The 17,050-nt window shown below is 56.3% G+C and overlaps 3 protein-coding genes across 6 annotated transcripts in view; 1 reads left to right on the top strand and 2 right to left on the bottom strand.

The window, feature by feature from the left end:
* The window catches only part of ALDH3A2 (aldehyde dehydrogenase 3 family member A2), an 8,829-nt gene extending 1,876 nt beyond the window's left edge, over positions 1-6,953 (top strand). For 2 of the 4 annotated variants that reach the window (XM_035889574.1, XM_035889573.1), the window contains exons 5-11: positions 452-660; positions 789-906; positions 1,042-1,183; positions 1,376-1,542; positions 2,047-2,146; positions 3,559-3,794; positions 5,223-6,953. In XM_035889574.1, coding sequence (XP_035745467.1) covers positions 452-660; positions 789-906; positions 1,042-1,183; positions 1,376-1,542; positions 2,047-2,146; positions 3,559-3,794; positions 5,223-5,237 — 987 coding nt within the window. In that variant the 3' untranslated portion in view covers positions 5,238-6,953. Of the gene's footprint in view, positions 1-451; positions 661-788; positions 907-1,041; positions 1,184-1,375; positions 1,543-2,046; positions 2,147-3,558; positions 3,795-4,781; positions 4,906-5,222 lie in introns of those variants that run through there. The other 2 variants (XM_035889576.1, XM_035889577.1) reach the window with 2 other exon arrangements.
* Positions 6,954-7,926: 973 nt separating this feature from the next.
* On the bottom strand, positions 7,927-14,559 carry LOC104121853 (multidrug and toxin extrusion protein 2). Its single transcript, XM_035889610.1, has 17 exons — positions 14,509-14,559; positions 14,045-14,146; positions 13,779-13,847; positions 13,357-13,505; positions 13,197-13,239; positions 13,024-13,068; positions 12,564-12,661; positions 12,270-12,367; positions 11,626-11,739; positions 11,439-11,506; positions 11,069-11,177; positions 10,828-10,903; positions 10,680-10,749; positions 10,212-10,344; positions 9,742-9,836; positions 9,099-9,246; positions 7,927-8,709 (listed from the first exon to the last, which is right to left on the bottom strand). Exons 1-17 carry the CDS (start codon positions 14,557-14,559, stop codon positions 8,489-8,491), a joined length of 1,689 nt encoding a protein of 562 aa, XP_035745503.1. The 3' UTR covers positions 7,927-8,488.
* A 2,403-nt stretch (positions 14,560-16,962) lies between these two features.
* Positions 16,963-17,050, bottom strand: part of LOC104121852 (multidrug and toxin extrusion protein 2) — a 45,285-nt gene continuing 45,197 nt past the window's right edge. Inside the window, 2 exon segments of the mRNA XM_035889609.1 lie at positions 16,963-17,048; position 17,050. The exon segment at position 17,050 is cut by the window's right edge and continues 160 nt beyond it. Coding sequence (XP_035745502.1) covers positions 16,968-17,048; position 17,050 — 82 coding nt within the window. The 3' untranslated portion in view covers positions 16,963-16,967.

Below are 17,050 nucleotides of genomic sequence, written 5' to 3'. Positions count from 1 at the left end.
CATAGTGGGCGGCGTTGTTTCTCCTCCACGTGTCTGGCAGTTCTGACATCCGTTGCGCTGTGTCGCTGAGGCTGTTGCTCTGACAGCAGGGCCCTGCTGTGTAGTTTCCTCTGGGGAGTCAGTGCTTGCTCTAGGCAAGGGGCAAGAGCTGAGGAAGGAGACAGCTCTCAGGAGAGCCCAATGGTCGTACTTGCCCTTGCTCTTAATGTGTGGGAGTAGGTCCACAGCCTGACTCAGTCCTGGCCTCGACCTCCTTCTCTTTTAGTTCATGTGGCACAATACATCTGGTGAAACTTCATTTCAGGGGAAGGAGCAGAGCTTGTCCATGTTATCTCTATCTTTTGTCCAGAACCTGATGTAGCTCACAAGTGAGTCTGCCCCAGGCAGAGCTGCTCCCTTGGTATATTTGTTTTAAATCAAGGTAACTGTAAGGCTCTTGTTTGTCCTGCAGGAGCTGTACCCTGTGGTTACTGGAGGAATACCTGAGACAACAGAGCTGCTGAAGCAGAGATTTGATCACATCCTTTATACTGGGAACTCCACAGTGGGCAAAATCGTGATGGCAGCAGCCGCCAAGCACCTGACACCCGTCACCCTGGAGCTGGGTGGGAAGAGCCCCTGCTACATCGACAAGGACTGTGACCTGGCTGTCGCCTGCAGGTCAGGCTGTTGCAAGCCCTCGGTGGGCTGTTGTCCCCAGACCGTGGGTGCCACTTGGGTGCTGTAGGCCGGCCTCTGGGGGCTGGAAGGGACTGACTGTGGAGAACCCATCTCCCTTTCTCCTGTAGGCGGATAACATGGGGGAAGTACATGAATTGTGGGCAAACCTGCATCGCCCCAGACTACATCCTCTGTGACCCGTCCATCCAAAGCAAGGTGGTGGAGAACATCAAGGCGACTCTGCAGGTGAGCGTGGAGTTCCTCATGCTGTGGGAGTTGTCCCTGTTACAGCTCAGCTCTGAGTTTCATAGTTGCAGCCCTGGAGCTGTGGTTTCTGTGGAGGTTTGTCAAGCGCTTTGGTTCTGCTGTGCCTTTTGGCAGGAATTCTATGGGGAAGACGTGAAGTTGTCTCCAGATTATGAAAGGATCGTCAACAAGCGTCACTTCCAGAGGATCCTGAGCCTACTGGAAGGGCAGAAGATTGCTCACGGGGGAGAGGTTGATGAAGCCTCTTGCTTCATAGGTGCTTCAGGCAGTTGTTGGGGAGGTGGAGGGTGGGACCTTTTGCTGACAGTGGGTGTCTTTTGGAGGCTCTGTGTGTGTCTGTGGCTTGCTTGGTGTGTGTTGAATGCTGGTCGTGCCCAGGGCAAGGTCCTGTGATTGACCGTGTCTTCTGTCCCGCTCCTACTGCCTCCTGCCCTCCTGTTCGCTTCAGCACCAACTATCCTCACCGATGTTTCTCCGGAGTCAAAGGTGATGGAGGAGGAAATCTTTGGACCGGTCCTCCCCATTCTGACCGTGAAGAGCGTGGACGAAGCCATTGAGTTCATCAACCGTCGGGAGAAGCCCCTTGCCCTGTATGTCTTCTCCAACAACAAGAAGGTGGGTCTGGGCTGTGCTCCCCCACAGAGGTGCCTCTGCATAGCTCAATCCTAAACGTGGCCAGTCCCAGGCATGGCTCCCTGCAGGGCCCATGTCGGCTCCTCTTTGTAAGTGAATCACAGCGTTTGCCTCACGGGGGACCATGGGTATCCACAGAGTTGCTGCTGAAGTGCTTTGCATTTGTGTGACTTTGTGAAATAGAAGGATAAAAGGCTGAATTTCCTTTTTGGTGCCATGTAGTCTTTCATGATTAATTTAGTTACTTTTAATATATTGCTAGGGGAGCAAGCTCCTCGATTTCCAGCTTTCACATCCCTCCTCTGAACTTTCCCACTTCCTTTGAGTTAACATTGCGTGGAGAAAGCTCAACTGAGCTGTCAGCCAGAGGAAATCAGCACGATGGCCTGTGGGGCTCATAGCTCCCCTCGCAGTCCTGCTCAGTTACGTGGTCTGGTCTCATCTGGGCCTTTGTATTGTTCTGTTTGGTTTTTTTTCTTTCCTCAGTTAATCAAAAGAGTCATCTCGGAGACCTCCAGTGGGGGTGTTACTGGAAATGATGTCATCATGCATTTCTTCCTCTCAACCTTACCCTTTGGCGGTGTCGGTAAGTCACTGGAGCTCCCTAAGTGTTGTGACTTGATGTGCAGGGAACCCAGGGAAGAGCAGCAGCTGGTTTGTGTCCAGGTACCCCTGTGCCTGTTACAGCTGATGGGTCTCTGTGTAGCAGATCTCAACAGGAAATTCTTGGGAGTACCTTAGGAAAGGGGCCAAAAGAGAAAAGCATTTGGGTGCGTTTTTGAGGAGGTTGAAACATTTAGTGCAGACTGATGTGGAAGGTGTGTTGCAAACATTAGCTGCGATTGATTAGCAGTAATTGCAGGAGGAAGGGTAGGACTTCAGCTTGGGGAGAATTGGAGCAGGTTATGGAACAGCCACAGTTTGGGTGTGCTCACGTGCTGACTGTGAACCAGCAGTGTTCTGCTGCTGTGAGTGGCACATGCTGTCCTGGAATTGGAAAACGGAGGTGTAGCCTGCAGGGCTCCTCAGGAACCCTTCTCCCACAGCACTGGTCAGACCTCAGAGCCTTGGCGTGGTGCTTTGAGAGGGAGCTAAATCCAGGGAAGAGCTGGAGATGGCTTGGAGGCACAGGGAACAGCGCACATGGGGATGCAACAAAGTACTGGAGAGTTAGCAGTGAAAATGGGGTGGGGAAGAAGAGGGATGGAATGCAGATGGACATCTTGGAGACTGAGAAGTGCTGTAGAGAGGAAGGAACAGTTGTTCTCTGAAGGAACATAGAGAAGTGTACTCAGCACTGGTGAGGCCACACCTCGAATACTGTGTTCGGTTTTGGGCTCCTCACTACAGGAAAGACGTGGCGTTGCTGGAACATGTCCAGAGGAGACCAACAAAGCTGGTGAGGGGTCTGGAGCACAAGGCTTACGAGGAGCAGCTGAGGGAACTGGGGTTGTTTAGCTTGAAGAAGAGGAGGCTGAGGGGAGCCCTTATTGCCCTCTACAACTGCCTGACAGGGGGCTGTAGTGAGGTGGGGGTCGGCCTCTTCTCCCTGGTAACGGGCGATGGGACAAGGGAAAATGGCCTGAAGTTGCTCCAGGGCAGGTTTAGATTGGACATTAGGAAAAATTTTTTCAATGAAAGGGCTGTCAAGCACTGGAAGGGGCTGCCCAAGGAAGTGGCCAAGTCCCCATCCCTGGAGATATTTAAAAGCCGGGCAGACAAGGTGCTTAGGGACCTTAGTAGTGGGATGGCAGTGTTAGGTTAATGGTTGGACTTGATGATCTTAAAGGTCTTTTCTGACCTAGATGATTCTATGATTCTGTGAGAAGTTGTACTTTCAGACTGCAGCAAGGCAGATGCAGGGTACGTGACATGCGCTGCAGCTGGCACGCCACTGGAATTTTCCTGTGCTGCTTCTTGCCCTGCTGGTGGCCTCAAGTGGCCAAAGGTTTGACTGGCAGAGCCTGTGGTGTGATCTGCCTGGGTTGTGTCCCTCAGGTAACAGCGGGATGGGCGCCTACCATGGCAAGCACAGCTTTGAGACCTTCTCCCACCGCCGCTCCTGCTTGATCAAGGACCTGAAGATGGAGGGTATGAACAAACTCCGGTACCCACCTGGCGGCCAGAAGAAGGTGGATTGGGCTAAATTCTTCCTCTTGAAGCGGTTTAACAAGGGCCGAATTGGACTGGTCATCTTGGCGCTGCTGGGGATTGTGGCAGCGGTGGTGATAAAGGTGAGCTTTGGCTCTTTGCCATCTATGCGAGTGCATGTGCAATTCCTCTGATCCTCTGCAAGGTTCCCTCTTTGCAACCGCAGTCCTTTCTTAGAGCCAGGCCTGTTTTTTCTGTCTTGAGACTTACGATATCTGTCCCACCTGAAATTACCAAGATCTGCTTTCCACTCTTGCAAGTGCTATCTAGAATAGAAATGCCCTCAGAGAAATCTCCTAGGCTGCCGTACGTTGCTCTGCCTTGGTGGGTGACACCCATGAGAAGCTCCCTCCAGAGGCAGAGGATTTGGACAGGTCTCTTTGGAGTGATTTTGATTCCCAGGCTTTTCTCAGTGGTGTCGTGAGCTGCTCCTCAGCCTAGCCCAGCTGGCTGCAGCTTTGTGCTGCAGGGCCCTGGGGAAGGGAGGCTGTCCCCTAATGCCGAGGGCTACAACAAGCTCTTGTTCCTTGCCGAGTTGCAGCCCCTGTCTGACCTTAGCTCAATTATTTCCATTTCCTCCTGTTTCTGGCTGGAAGAGTGGGATGTTCTCCCCTCTCTGCGGGAGGCAGAAGCCTGCTGGTGCTGGCTGGAGGACTCGAGATGCCTCCTGAGGTGCAGGGGTAAGATCTAAAACTCCAAGGATGATTGCTGGTGGACCAGGTGCTATGTGAGCCTGCACTGGCTGCTCCTTGCAACGCTCAACCATGCGTCCTGGGGTTTTAGTAGGTTTAAGGGAGCAGCCCCTGGCGGGACAGGAGATGGCAGGGTGAATCAGGACTCCGCCCTTCAGACTGTTCTGTGTTGCTACTGCTGCAAGGAGACGTGCAGGAGCCCAACAAGCAGTGGGAAATAACCTGCCTGCATATCTGAGTCCAGGAGGAGGTGTAAGAGCCCACAACTGGCTCGGGCCTTGAAGTACCAGCCAGGGAGGCAGGCCCTGTCTAGGTGAATGCCTTCTCAGCAAAGAGGGGGAAACTCATGGCATCTTGAAATCATTTGGGTTTTCTCAGAGTCACCAGTCTGTGCTGAAGAGAAAAGCCCTCTTGATTGTGCTGGCTGTTCAGAGGCTGGGCTGGCTCAGTGTGTGGTAAGGAGGAGCAGGTTTCAGAGCACTGCCGTGGCTGTCGCAGTGAGGTAGGAGCCTTTTTCTTCTCCTGTGTGTAGACCTGATTTGAGATCGGGCAAAGCTGTGTTAGAGTAGCGAATGTTTGGCTTGCAGAAGGTTCCCCTTGGAGCGCAGTGCTTTCCCTGGCAGCACTCGGAGCTCGTACAGCATCCAAGGTGACCAGCAGTCAGTGCATGCCGAGGGGGCAGGAGGCAGGGGAGCTGGACCCTGGGGAAGTCACTCTGAGCAGAGGGGCTTTGCTTCAAGCTGTTCTTTCTAGAATGGGAGCTGGTTTTGTTTCAGCAAATCCTTCACAGGACGCTGGTGTTGTGTTTTGCTTTCACAGATGGTTTACTACTGAAGAGAGGAGAAGGCGCCGTGAGCAAGTCATACTCTTGAGTGCTCACTTTGTGTCTGTTTCCTTAAGCTGAGAAGTAATTTTTTTTTTTCTTTTGTACTGGGTTATTTCAGTGAGCTGTCAAGCACACAGAGTAGCCTTAGAGAGGCACTAACCACAAGAAGGCTCGGACTCCTGTTTACTAAAAAGCCATGCTGAAACAGAGGGACCAGTGGGTACAAGCACTCAAGAGGAGGACTGCAGAGCCAGAAATACCAGTCCCTACCTCCACCCCATGCCATGCAGAGCGCTGCTTCCAGGGACGCGCACATGGTGTCTTGCACCAAACCTTCCTTCAGTGACAGAGGAGCTTTAAGTTTCAGCTGTGATTGGGTTGACAGTGTTTTCCCTGCGATTTTGGGGATGGTCTGTCTTCTGTTGTGCCCCGAACAACCACCCTCTTGGTGATGAGCCTGAGATAGGACGTGCTGGCTGATGCGTTTTACCAGTAGTGATGGTTATGAATAAATCTAGTGAGGTTCCCACTTTGATTGAGGTGAAATATTTGTGGATGCCTGTGAGCCAGAATCATCCACAGCTGGTCAGGGGGTGCAGGCTCTGGGTTTGGGACTCTGGGTTTCAACATGTGCCTGTAACAATTGTTTGGCAGTTAGAAAATTACAGAGGTGATACCTGCACTGCCTACGTTTTGCTGGTAAGAGCACCTTGTGCTCATACAAAAGAACTACCAGGCCTGTTTAGAGAAGTGGGAGTCACATCATACCCTGTTGTGGGTCAGCCCAGGTGGGCACCCAAGCCCTACGCAGCCGCTCGCTCGCTCCCCGCAGTGGGATGAGGAAGAAAATCAGAAGGATAAAAGTAAGGAAACTTGTAGGTCGAAGTAAAGTTTAATAGGTAAGGTGAAAGCTGGGCATCCAAGCAGGCAAATTAAGGAATTCACTCACTACCTGCCCTTGGCGGGCAGATGTTCAGCCATCCCCGGGAAACCCAGGCTTCATCACGTGTAATGGTGACTTGGGAAGACAAGACACCGTAACTCCCAATGTCCCCCTTCCTCTTCTTCCCCCCATAGCTTTTATCACTGAGCATGACGTCATACGGTCTGGAATGCGCCTTTGGCTGGTTGGGGTCAGCTCTCCCAGCCGTGTCCCCTTCCCATGTCTTGCCGACCCCAGCCTACACGCTGGCAGGGCGGCATGAGAAACAGAGACCTTGGCGCTGTGCAAGCCCTGTTTGGCGACAGCTAAACCACGTGTGCGTTACTGACCCTATTTTGGTCACAAATCCAAAACACAGCAGCATCCATCTATGAAGAAACTTAGCAGCTATGATGAAAATTAATTCCATCTCAGCCAAAACCAGTACAAACCCGTTCCTGGTCAGGTTCCTCCAAGAGAAAACAACTATTGGAAGAGTGTGTACTCCTTTGTGTTCGAGCTTGTGGGCCTGCTATAATCTTGCACTGGGAGATAATATGGGGCTTGTTCTAGCTTGGGGAGAGGATGCTGGAGAAATGTAATGTGAAAGGACCTTAGAAACATTAATGTTTAAATAAGGAAAGCTTAAATAAGGAAAATCTAAAAGCTTACTATTACTAAATGCAATTAATATAGGGTAGACAATTACATTTCATGTGCAATAGGTCGGATTTCTTCATGCCTGGTGAAAATCCGTGTGCTAAGCCTTTTTAATGATATATTTTGCAAGTACTAAATAAACGCTGAGAATTTAAATAACAAACGGAGCGTGGTAAGTCCCTGCAGTCTCCTGGGGAATCCTGCCCATCCTCTGCCACTCCCGGCTTTGGCCACGGCTTGGCTGAATGCCACACGTGTGGTGCAAGGTGCCTCTGCCCCGGCGCAGGAGCACAGGTCCCCGGCGCGATGACCGCCCCGCTCGTGGGGAAAGATCCCCTGGGGCTCTGGCAGGGGAGTGTGGGTGGGCTGCCCAAGAGCTGCCGGGAGGCAGGCAGGGCATGGGGCAAGGCGGTGCTGGGAGCTGCGGAAGAGCTGGACTGTTTCTCCTCCTGTCCTGTGCAAATCCATCCCTGGTTGCCTCCCGCCTGCAGGTGCTGCCCGTTTGGGGTTTGCTCAGATCCGGACGATAGCATGGGCTGTGTTTGTTGGCTCCCGACGGCTGCTGCGGCACGTGAAAGCGCTCCCCCGGCCTCGTGCACCAACGTGGGCAAAGCCATGAGGTCTCGCAATCGCGCATCGGCGTCATTGCCCTGGCTGAACGTGGCGATCCAGGGCTTGCGTGTTCACAGCGTGAGGATGTACCTGGGTAAAGGGCGTCTTGTGTCTAGCGAGAGCCCTGGGCCTGGGCCATCCCCAGAGATGCTGGGCTGCCATGAGAGGTGCCCTCTGCTGGTGGACCCTGCGCAGGTAGGACGGGGCATCGGAGGGTGGGTGATGTCTTGTTGCAGGGGAAACCACCGTTAGCCATCCAAGGCGTGCGAAGGCTACCTGAGGTGACAGCAAAGGCTTTCTGAGCTGTGGCCACGCTCTGCCACAAGGACTCGAGGAGTGACCAGGACTGTCGCACTGCTGGTGCACTGCATTTGGGGCTGCTGGGGGCAATAACAGGGGCATTGGTGCAACTGGAGTCGCAGGGCTGGGGATGTCCTAGGCCCAGAGAGGCTGAGCTGCCAGCCATCTCATCTGTAATTGAATTTCAATTTTTTTATTGGTTTATTGGTAGTCTTTTGCCTCCAAACTTGTAACTAAAAGTAACTGTAACCCCAACCTTGAGCCTTACTGAATAAAACCTTTGTTTTACTGTGAAGGCCACCTGGGGCAGGGCAAGACCCACGTGCCCCAGGCTCCACATGAGCTGCAGCCCCCAGCGTTGGATGTTCCCCTGCTCCAGCCCAAGCCCTGCCCTCAGCCTTCACCCAAAGGAGCCAGCCCAAGTCCAGCTGGATTTATTCTTTATTTGGCATTTATCACAGAGCAGCAGCATGAGCTGGGCTGTGCTCGGCAGGCGATAGCTGGCGGCATGGGCTGGAGGGAGTTACCCGCGTGCTCGGTGTGCGTCAGGCAGCCCAGAGCAGAGTTTTGGGTGTTGGAGCAGCCACAGGGCCCAGTCCCGAGTGATGTCTGAGCAGATGCTGCCAAATGCTGATGGGGACCCTTTGGCTCCCATGGGACAGGCGTGTGCTGGATTCTCTTGCTGGCCGGTCTGTGCTTTGTACGTCCATCTGTCAGGAGGGGCTTCCGCCCCCAAAGTAAAGTCCCCAGAGTCCTTGGTGCAAGTCAGTGTTTGCTGGTCGTCAGCTTTATGACAATGCCGAGCGCAAGTACTGCGATGGCTGCGGCCCCCGCCAGCCCACGCCGGATGATCAGCTCCTTGGTGGCCATGGCGGTGGCCGGAGGGGATGTGGCAGGAGTAGCTTCTTGGCGCTCCAGCTGGTACGTTGGTCCCTCCGTCCTGGTGATGCTCGTGAGCACAATGCTGTTCTGTGCCTCCACTCCCGCTGCAAGGAGAACAGGGCAGCGTCGCTGAGGGCTTTTGAGGGGATTGAGGGTTTTTTTGGGAAGGTTTTCCCTGAGGTCTGAGCAGCCCAGAGGGTGGAGATCTCCAGCCCTTAATGGAGCTTTGGTGGGACCTGGTGTCTGCAAGGTGAGAGCTACCCAGGGTGCCCCATCCCTCCAGGTCCTTCCCCCCCTGGCCTCCATCACCCTCCTGAGCCCACCCTTGTAATTACAGCTTTCCCAGTAAATGAGGGCACCACCAGCCCTGTGCTACACCCCCATTTCGTGGGCCGGTTTATGTCAATCTTTGGGTACCCTTCCTGGACCCAAGGCCACCACTGCACACAGTGCCCGGCTCCCCCATCCCTTTCTGCCCAGCTCCTGGCCATACCGACACAGCCCCGCACCACCATGGTGGGGGGGTAGGGGTGAGGCGGTGGGGCTGGCCCCACACCAGAGGGAAGCGCCTTGCAGGAGGGTTCCAGGCCTGGGTTCGGCTCCTCCGGTGGCGGCTGGGTCACTCCTGCGCGGCGCTGAGCCTGGGGGAGGGATTGTGCTGGGTTTAGTTGGTGGCACGTGGTGCGGGAAATCCCCACGGAGCAAAGCCAATGTGTTGTCTCTCGCAGGGTTCTTCTGGCTGGAAAGGGCACTGTGTAGCTGAAAGATGCCCCAAATGAGAGACGCTGGCTGGTGGAAACCCCGGAGCTGTTGGGGCACAAGGTGATGCTCGGGGTTGAGGTAGCCTCAGTCACCCCATCTGCTTTGTGCTTCATGTCCCCAACCAAGGGTGGCACGAGGTGCAGAGGGAAACCTTGAGGCCACTGAGTGCACATATGGGAGAGAACTGAATAACAGGGACGTGGCCACGGTCACAGGAGCACTGGGTTTTACTGGGGGCGCTGGAGGGGACAGTCCTGGGCAGCACTGGCCTGTGGGATCAAGCCCATGATGCTGTCTCGTCCCACTGTGATTCCAGCCAAGGCCCCGAGGACCTTCCTGCTGGCAGGGCGCGATGCCGTGGGCGCACAGGTTACCTCCTCAGCTGCCTTCCTCCAGTCCGTGCGGGAGATGTAGGCGATGAAGCAGGTGCAGAGGATGGAGACGCAGACGAGCATGCTGAGCCACAGGCCTGCAGAGGGCATGCTGGCATCAGGCGGGTGTCACAGCCAGAGCAAACCCAACTGAGATGGCATCTCAGGATAGCGAGTCAAGAAAGGGGACGTCACCAAGGTCAGCCGGGACACAGGGATGGGGCAGCCGTGGGTGCCTGCTGCAGGGCTGCCCGGCAGACCTGGCAGTGGTTGCTTTTTCCCAGTACAATTAAAAGCTCTCAGTAGTTGCAGGGGCCATCCCAGTCCACCCCAGTGTGCCCAGTCCCCAGCCAGGTAGGAGGGCAGAGCCAGGCGGGGAGGGTCACAGTGAGCCATTGGTGGAGCTGGGGGGAGCCACATCCACCCATGGGGGATTTGGGGGCATGCAGAGCTGCACACCCAGGGGTCGGTACCTATGACGCCGATCCTGGCCACGAAGAGCAGCACGGCTCCCAGGGGCAGGCCCACACCATAGTAGCTCACAGCGTTGAGGATGGCACCGAATTTCTGCTTGCCTATGCCTCTGAGCACCCCGCTGCAGGCGCCCTGCCAAGGAGAGGGAGAGGGGCTGGGGCCAGGGCCAGGAGCACTGCCTTGGCCGAATTCGGGGCTCTGCCGCTGCCTGGGGGCTGGTGAACCAGCCTGGTGATGGAAGAGCTCCCTGCTTCTGCCCAGGTATTTCTGTGTCCCTGCCCGGTCCTGTGGGTTGGCAGCTCTTTGTGCACTTGGTGTTTTCTAAGGGGTGACCCCAGGAGCTCTGCAGGGTCCTGGTGGCTGTGCCAGTGCCCATCCGCACCCTGAGGGACCCCCGTCTGACCTCTGATGCTGCTGCTCAGCACCAAGGTCCCTTACCGAAAGCAGCAGCATCCCCAGGGACTTACACACATGGCTTCAAACAAGTGGAAGACAACGTAGACGGGCATGACCCAGGCCACCAAGTCAACAATCTCCCTGGGGACAGAGAAGAGCCAATGACTGCTTTTGGAAACCAACCTTTGCACACCAGAGCCGGGAGCCAGGGCCACTCACTTGTCCTGGGTGAAGATGTACCCCAGCATGTCCTTTGTGGCAGCTAAAATGGCCCCCACAGCTATGCAAAACCCCCCTGAAAAACAGAGCAAAGAGCTGAGCCTGGCCTGGCTGAGACAGGGAGCTCGGGAGGAGCCGAAGGGAGAGAGCAGGGGACACCAGTGTGTGCCGTGGGCAGAGACCGGCAAACACTCCCTGCTCCTGCTGTGCCCGGCAGGAGCCCCAGTGAAGGTGGCCTGACCTGTGCAGAGCAGGCTGGTGGAGGAGGATCTCTTGGCCATCTCAACGTTGCCGGCACCCAGTGCGTTCCCCACCTGCACGCCGGCGGCTGTGCCGAGCCCCAAGGGGATCTGTAACCACAGGGCTGAGGCTCGTGTATGCGTCCAGGTAATGGGACCATCGCAGCGACAGCAGAATAACCACCCAGCAGAGAGGGAGATGGAGTTCAGGGTTTAATTTAAAACATCTCCACAGGAGGGACAGGCAGGAGGAGGCAGAGGCTTAAGCGCAGAGGGGGAAGACGGAGATCTGCTGGAGCTGATTTTTGCTGAGTGCCTGTACTGGGCTGTCCCTAGGGAGCCCTGGTCGGAAACAATAACCCCAAGCCTTACCATGAAAGCGACAACGGACACCTCGTAGATGATGGACTGGGCAGAGAGCTCTATGACACTCAGCAGGCCTGGAGGACAGGAGAGGAAAGGGTCGGTGCTGGGTTCAGGCGCCCGGCGGAGAGCCGCTCTCAGCCCCCATGAGTGCCATGGATGCCGCTCTGCGTCACAGCTCCCCCTCTCCACTGACCTATCAAGAAGCTCCCAATTTCGTAGGTCCACCACTCGATGCACATCATGAGCATGCTGGGGACAGCCAGGGAGGTGAAGCTGTCCCACTCCAGCAGGCACTCGCTGGACCAGCCTGCAGAGAGGAGAAATGTCGCCTGATGGATGACCAGACTGGCCATGTGTTACATCCTCGAGAGCGCCCAAGGCAGCTGGAGGTGCTGTTCCTGTTTGCAGAGCCATCCGGGCAATGCTCCTCAGCTCCATAGGACCTCCAGCAGCAGAGCGTGCACATACGAGCTCTGCGGATGCCATCCTGTGGGCCACAGAGGAGTGCAACCCTCAGCTCATCCCTCCCGGAGCAGAGTGTCTAAGGACAACCTCGTACCTACGTCTGTGCTCATCCAGCTTCGGGGCTGAAACTTACAAAGCCTCAGCAGAAAGTTTCATTTCTCCAGAATTAATGTTTACTGCCCGGCGTGGTGCTCTGCCAACACTCACGCGTGACGTGCTGCCACCGAAGCAGCACCGCGTTCCCAGGGCGTACTGGGCTGAGGTTAATAATTCATCGTCAGGACTAACAGAATTCATTTGACAGAAGTGGTGGAAGATTCGTGAATGCTCGTGTAAAGTGGGACCTGGAGGGAGCTGGGGAGATGCCCTTACCTCCCCAGGTCTTCACATGGAGTTTCTTGCCTATAATATACAGGAACAAGAAAATGGCTTGTGAATACTGAGCAATGGTGTTGGCCCAGGCAGAGCCCCTGCAAAGGAAGTGAGAAAGGTCGTTGGCATCCTGCTCACGCCTCCCCGGCTCGGGGTGCCAGAGCGTAACGTCCCGCTGTGCCCCCGTGAGTGCCGGATGTTCAGCCATGCCTGGTGGTGCTGACGTCCCCAAAAAGTCCCTTGCCGTTGCCAGGCGTTGCGCTTTCCCCTCTGTGGGACGTGGGCACTACTTACATGATGCCCAGGTGGAACACATAGAGGAAGATGCAGTTTGCAATCACGTTGACGACATTGCCGACGAACCCGCTCAGCACCAGCGGCCACATGATCATCTGCAAAGAGGAGGAGACTGGGGCTGTGGTGCCTTCACAAAAGCTTCGGGAGAGATGTGTGAAGGTCCCCGCCAGCCCCCCAGCAGCTTTCCCAGCCAAAAAATAAACTTCTGATGATGTCGACGGCTTGGAAAATGAGTGTGTTGGAGGTAAATCCCTGACGTGGGGAAATGTGAAGGGAGATCCATCAGGCAGATGGATCCAGCTCCAGGGTCAGAGCTGCTCTGGGGCACCCAGGTGGTGGTGGGGCTAAACACTGCCTCGCCACTGGGAACAGCGAGCACAAAAACCCTGGGCACATGGGTGAGGGGGGCACCAAGCCAGGGCTGACCCTCTGTGGGTGCAAGGGCTGCAGGACCCACCTGATTCTGTAGGTATCTTGTCTCCAGGTTATACAGAAAAACCGCCTGAAAAGGAAATTGGTGGATGAGATGAAGCCAGTGCGGAGCAGGGGCTGCGCTGCTGTGGTGGAAAATAGGAGCAGGATGGCCAGTCCCTTCTGTGGCCAGCATGCAGGGTGCCCGCAGGGACTCACCGGGAGAGCAGGGACAAACGCCATCACGTAGCGCTGAGTTAGCCTGCGGGAGACGAGAGGTACGGTCAGTGAGGGGCCATGGCCACCGTCCCCCCAGCCCCACTGTGCCAGGAAGGGAGGAGGCAGCGGCGTCTCGGCCACAGCCACAGGACCACCCGACCTGGAGACCTCGGGGTCCTGGCGGATGAGGAGCAGGAGCTGCTCAATGTTGATGAGGATGGCGCAGCAGGGGAAGCAGCAGAGCAGGAGGATGAGGGTGGCACGCTGCAGGATCACCCCCACCCGCAGCAGGTTCTTGCTGCCGTAGGTCTGCAAGGCAAGAGGACGGTAAGCTCTGCTGCGCTGGCAGCACGCTGGTGCTGGGACGGATGGGGACCTCACGAAGCATGGAGCAGCCCTGACCACCCTGGAAACTGCCCGGGAAGAATTTGGTACTTTAAGGGGAGCATGGAGCTCCCTGTTAGGGGGGACAAGGTTCCCAGGGTGCGGGTGCAGCCGGGGTGCAGTGCAGCACCTGGGCAGCTTCAGCCGACGCTGGAAAACCCTCTGTCTCCAGGACAAGCGCCAGCACCTCTTACCCACCTGTGATATCAAGGTGTCACATGCCGAAGACAAACCATAACCTACAGAGATGGCAGTAACATTTATAACCTGGAAACAGGAGATTTAAAAAAAAAAAAAAAAAAAAAAAAAAAAAAAAGCAGATGAGTATTTGAGCCTTTTAGGTAGGGAGAGGGGCTAGAAGGAAAAGTGGGAGTCTCCTCTGTCCTTTTCCACCTCTGTTCCCATATCCCATCCCAGCATCAGTGGGTGGGAGCTGATGCCGGGCAGCCCCCGGGGATGCTTACAGCTATGGCCAGCGTGACGGAGGCCAGCTCCACCTTGCCCAGGTGGCCGCAGAATATGGAGCTGACGAGGTGTATCAGGAAGATCAGCAGCTGGATCAGGATCTAAGTGTGAAGAAGAGAAGAGGCAAAGGTCAGAGGCAGAGGTGAGCAGAGGTGGCCATGCTGGGGGGAGACCTCTGGGCCATGGGATGGGAGGGGAAGGCAGCTCTATGCATCCAGCTGAGTGTATATAACCATTCAAGCAACCCAATCCCCCCGACACATCAGGTGAAGCTGATCTGGGGTTTTGAGCCCCTTGCCAGGTGTTTAGCAGCATTCCGGGTCCGTCTTCTCTGGGAAGATGTTGGATGTTGGAGGTCTCATGTCGGCTGGGCCCCGCTGGCCGAGGGACCCGCAGGGTGCTGCAGCATTGGGCTGCTCTTGCAGCCACCCCAACATCCCCGCGTTCCTCTCTGCTGGCCAGCGGCCATCGCCTCACTGAAGCCGTTCTCCTCGGGGAGGGTCGCCTGCTTCATGCTGCCGCTCTGCCGGGGGAGTGAAACAACCCTCTTCCTCCGCACGCTGTTAAAGCCACCCTGCCAGGGTGAGCAATGTGTAACCACGGTGGGGTGAACTTCAGCCGGGGCTGGGCGAGCCGACCATGTGCTCCCTGCTGCTGGGTTGGCGATAGGAGCACGGGCAGTGGGGCAGGGCAGGGCATGGAGCTGGGGAGCCCAGTGAGGGTCCTGCGCACCACCGTGGGCAGTGCTGGGGAGCCCAGTGAGGGTCCCGCGCGCTGCTGTGGGCAGCACTGGGGAGCCCGGACGTGTGGTGTGGGATGCTTGCTGCCTGCCCCAGGCTGGCGTAGGGACTGAGTCTTCCCAAATCACTCCTGTGAGCCCTCCTACCTCTCTCCTGCTTTGTCGTGACTCTGCCAGCCGGTGGGCTGGAAGGTCGTCCTCCTCTTCGCCGTGGCTCTGCTGGCTGGTGGGCTGGAGGGTCGTCCTCTTCGCCGTGGCTCCGCTGGCCGATGGGCTGGAGGATCGTCCTCCTCTTCCAGCAGCGATGGAGGACTCACGGGACTGTGTGTGCTCTCCCGTGAGCTGTCTCAGCCCCTCTCATCACAGCGGCGGTGGCCAAGACAAGCCGGCCCCATTGGCTCCAGCTGACGGTCTTGCACAGCACGGCAGCGTCGAGTTTCACCGGCACCGCTCCGCCAGGCCAAATATAGCATCCTGCCTTGGCCCACTGCAGGGGAGGGGAGCTGCCGCCCTGGTGCAGACCCTCTCCTCTGCAGAGTGGGCGGTGGGCTGTGGTGGGATGGGGCAGCCCCCAGGGCAGAGCAAGGCAGGCTTCCTCCTCTCCCCAGGCTCCCTTCCCAAAACTACCTGGACTCTGGGCAGGGCACATATCTGGGCAGAGGCTGCTGAGGTCAGGGTTGGTGGCTGTTTCACAGAATCACAAGGGTTGGAAGGGACCTTGGGAGATCACCCAGTCCAACCCCCCTGTTAAAGCAGGTTCTCCTAGCGCATGTTACACAGGACTTTGTCCAGGCGGGCTTTGAATATCTCCAGAGAAGGAGACTCCACAGCCCCCCTGGGCAGCCTGTTCCAGTGCTCTGTCATCCTCAAAGTCAAGAAGTTTTTCCTCATATTCAACTGAGACTGCTTATGTTTCAGTTTGTATCCATTGCCCCTTGTCCTGTCACTGGGCACCACTGCAAAGAGTCTGGTCTGTCCTTGTGACATCCACTCTTAAGCTATTTGTATGTGTTTCAAGCTCTTCTATGTCATATCTTTTCATTCCCAGCCTGCAGGTAACCAGCACCAGGAGAGTCGGGGGGTGGCAGGAAGGTGCCACATGCCAGCTGTACGTGGCATTCCCCTCCACGGGGTGAGTGGTGGCCTCGCTGCTGTCACACAGCTGCAGGTAAGAGCCTGAGGGGCTCAGTGCTGGAGCAGGGGAGGGCAGGCAGTGTGGGGGCATTTGCATTAAGACATAGGGCAGTTCCTCAGTGCCTCTGTAGGGCTGTGCACACACACACACAAAACACCCCATGCACCTCAGCAAGGGTGTGGGAGCAATCAAGGTGCACAAACCCTGCCTGTACCCAAGGGGAGGGGCATGTTCTGTGAGCCCAGCTAAAACAAGCCCCTGGCACCCACTGCACGCAGAGCCATCCCCCAGCTGCAGGGCCAGGGGGCTGAGGCTCTGCCTTGTGCAAGCCTGGACAAACCAGGCACACATCCCCCTTCCAACAGCTCAGTCGTTCCAATGACCAGGGTCATGCTCGCACCACATTAACAGCCCAACATTTACTTAGAAAACTTTATTGTATCAAAATCCCACCTTACAAAAGCACAAAGAGGAGTTGCTTTAGGCCCTGTGCCTGCCACGCAGCAGGAGAGAGCAGGGCCAGCGGCCAGCACCCAATGCCCCAGCAGCAGAGGCATCAGCCATCTTTCAACAAAATCGGCCTTGCTCTGCGCTGCCACAGGTACTGGCACAGACTGGTGCATGGGGAAAGGCACAGCAAGCAGCAAGAGCCTCTGCCATTAGCAAATGACATGGACAAATGCCCCCAGGGAGTACGGAGCAGGAAAGCAGCAAACAACATGGACAAATGCCCCCAGGGAGTAGGGAAGCAGCACAAGGTCCCAGTCTCCCTCCCCATCCAGCCCCAGGCTACACTCCCCCCTCCTACGAGTGACATCCAGGCACAGTGCAGGAGAGGAACCAGCTCTCAAGCACTTTCTTCCCAGATGCCACATCCTCACCCCTTTTAAGAACTCTGCGTGTGGGATAAAACATTGTGAGTTAACCAGAAGCTGAGCAAAGTGACTTTACAAGCAACGGAGGGGGAAATTCCTTCCCCCACATCATCCTCCTGGGACATAACCACGTGCCCTTATGCTCTGTGCACAGCTCCCCAGTGCCACTGGTTCTAGCCGTTGCCAGTCAGAAGCCGGACCAGTATGCCCACCAGCAGGACAGCGACGGCAGCGGCGGCCGCCAGCACAAGACGGG

The sequence above is a fragment of the Egretta garzetta genome, unplaced genomic scaffold, assembly GCF_000687185.1.
Source record: "Egretta garzetta isolate BGI_Z169 unplaced genomic scaffold, ASM68718v1 scaffold112, whole genome shotgun sequence".
NCBI lineage: Eukaryota > Metazoa > Chordata > Aves > Pelecaniformes > Ardeidae > Egretta > Egretta garzetta.
This window is presented reverse-complemented; position numbering and strand designations above follow the sequence as displayed.

Bases quoted from the DNA above. Each gene is read 5' to 3' on its own strand.
- LOC104121853 (XM_035889610.1), bottom strand. From the start codon at position 14,559: ATGAAGCAGGCGACCCTCCCCGAGGAGAACGGCTTCAGTGAGGCGATG. The intron at 13,069-13,196 runs GTGAGTCCCTGC...TTTCCTTTTCAG, and splicing joins CGTTTGTCCCTGCTCTCCCG to GCGGTTTTTCTGTATAACCT. The intron at 9,837-10,211 runs GTACCGACCCCT...TGCCCTCTGCAG, and splicing joins GGCCAGGATCGGCGTCATAG to GCCTGTGGCTCAGCATGCTC.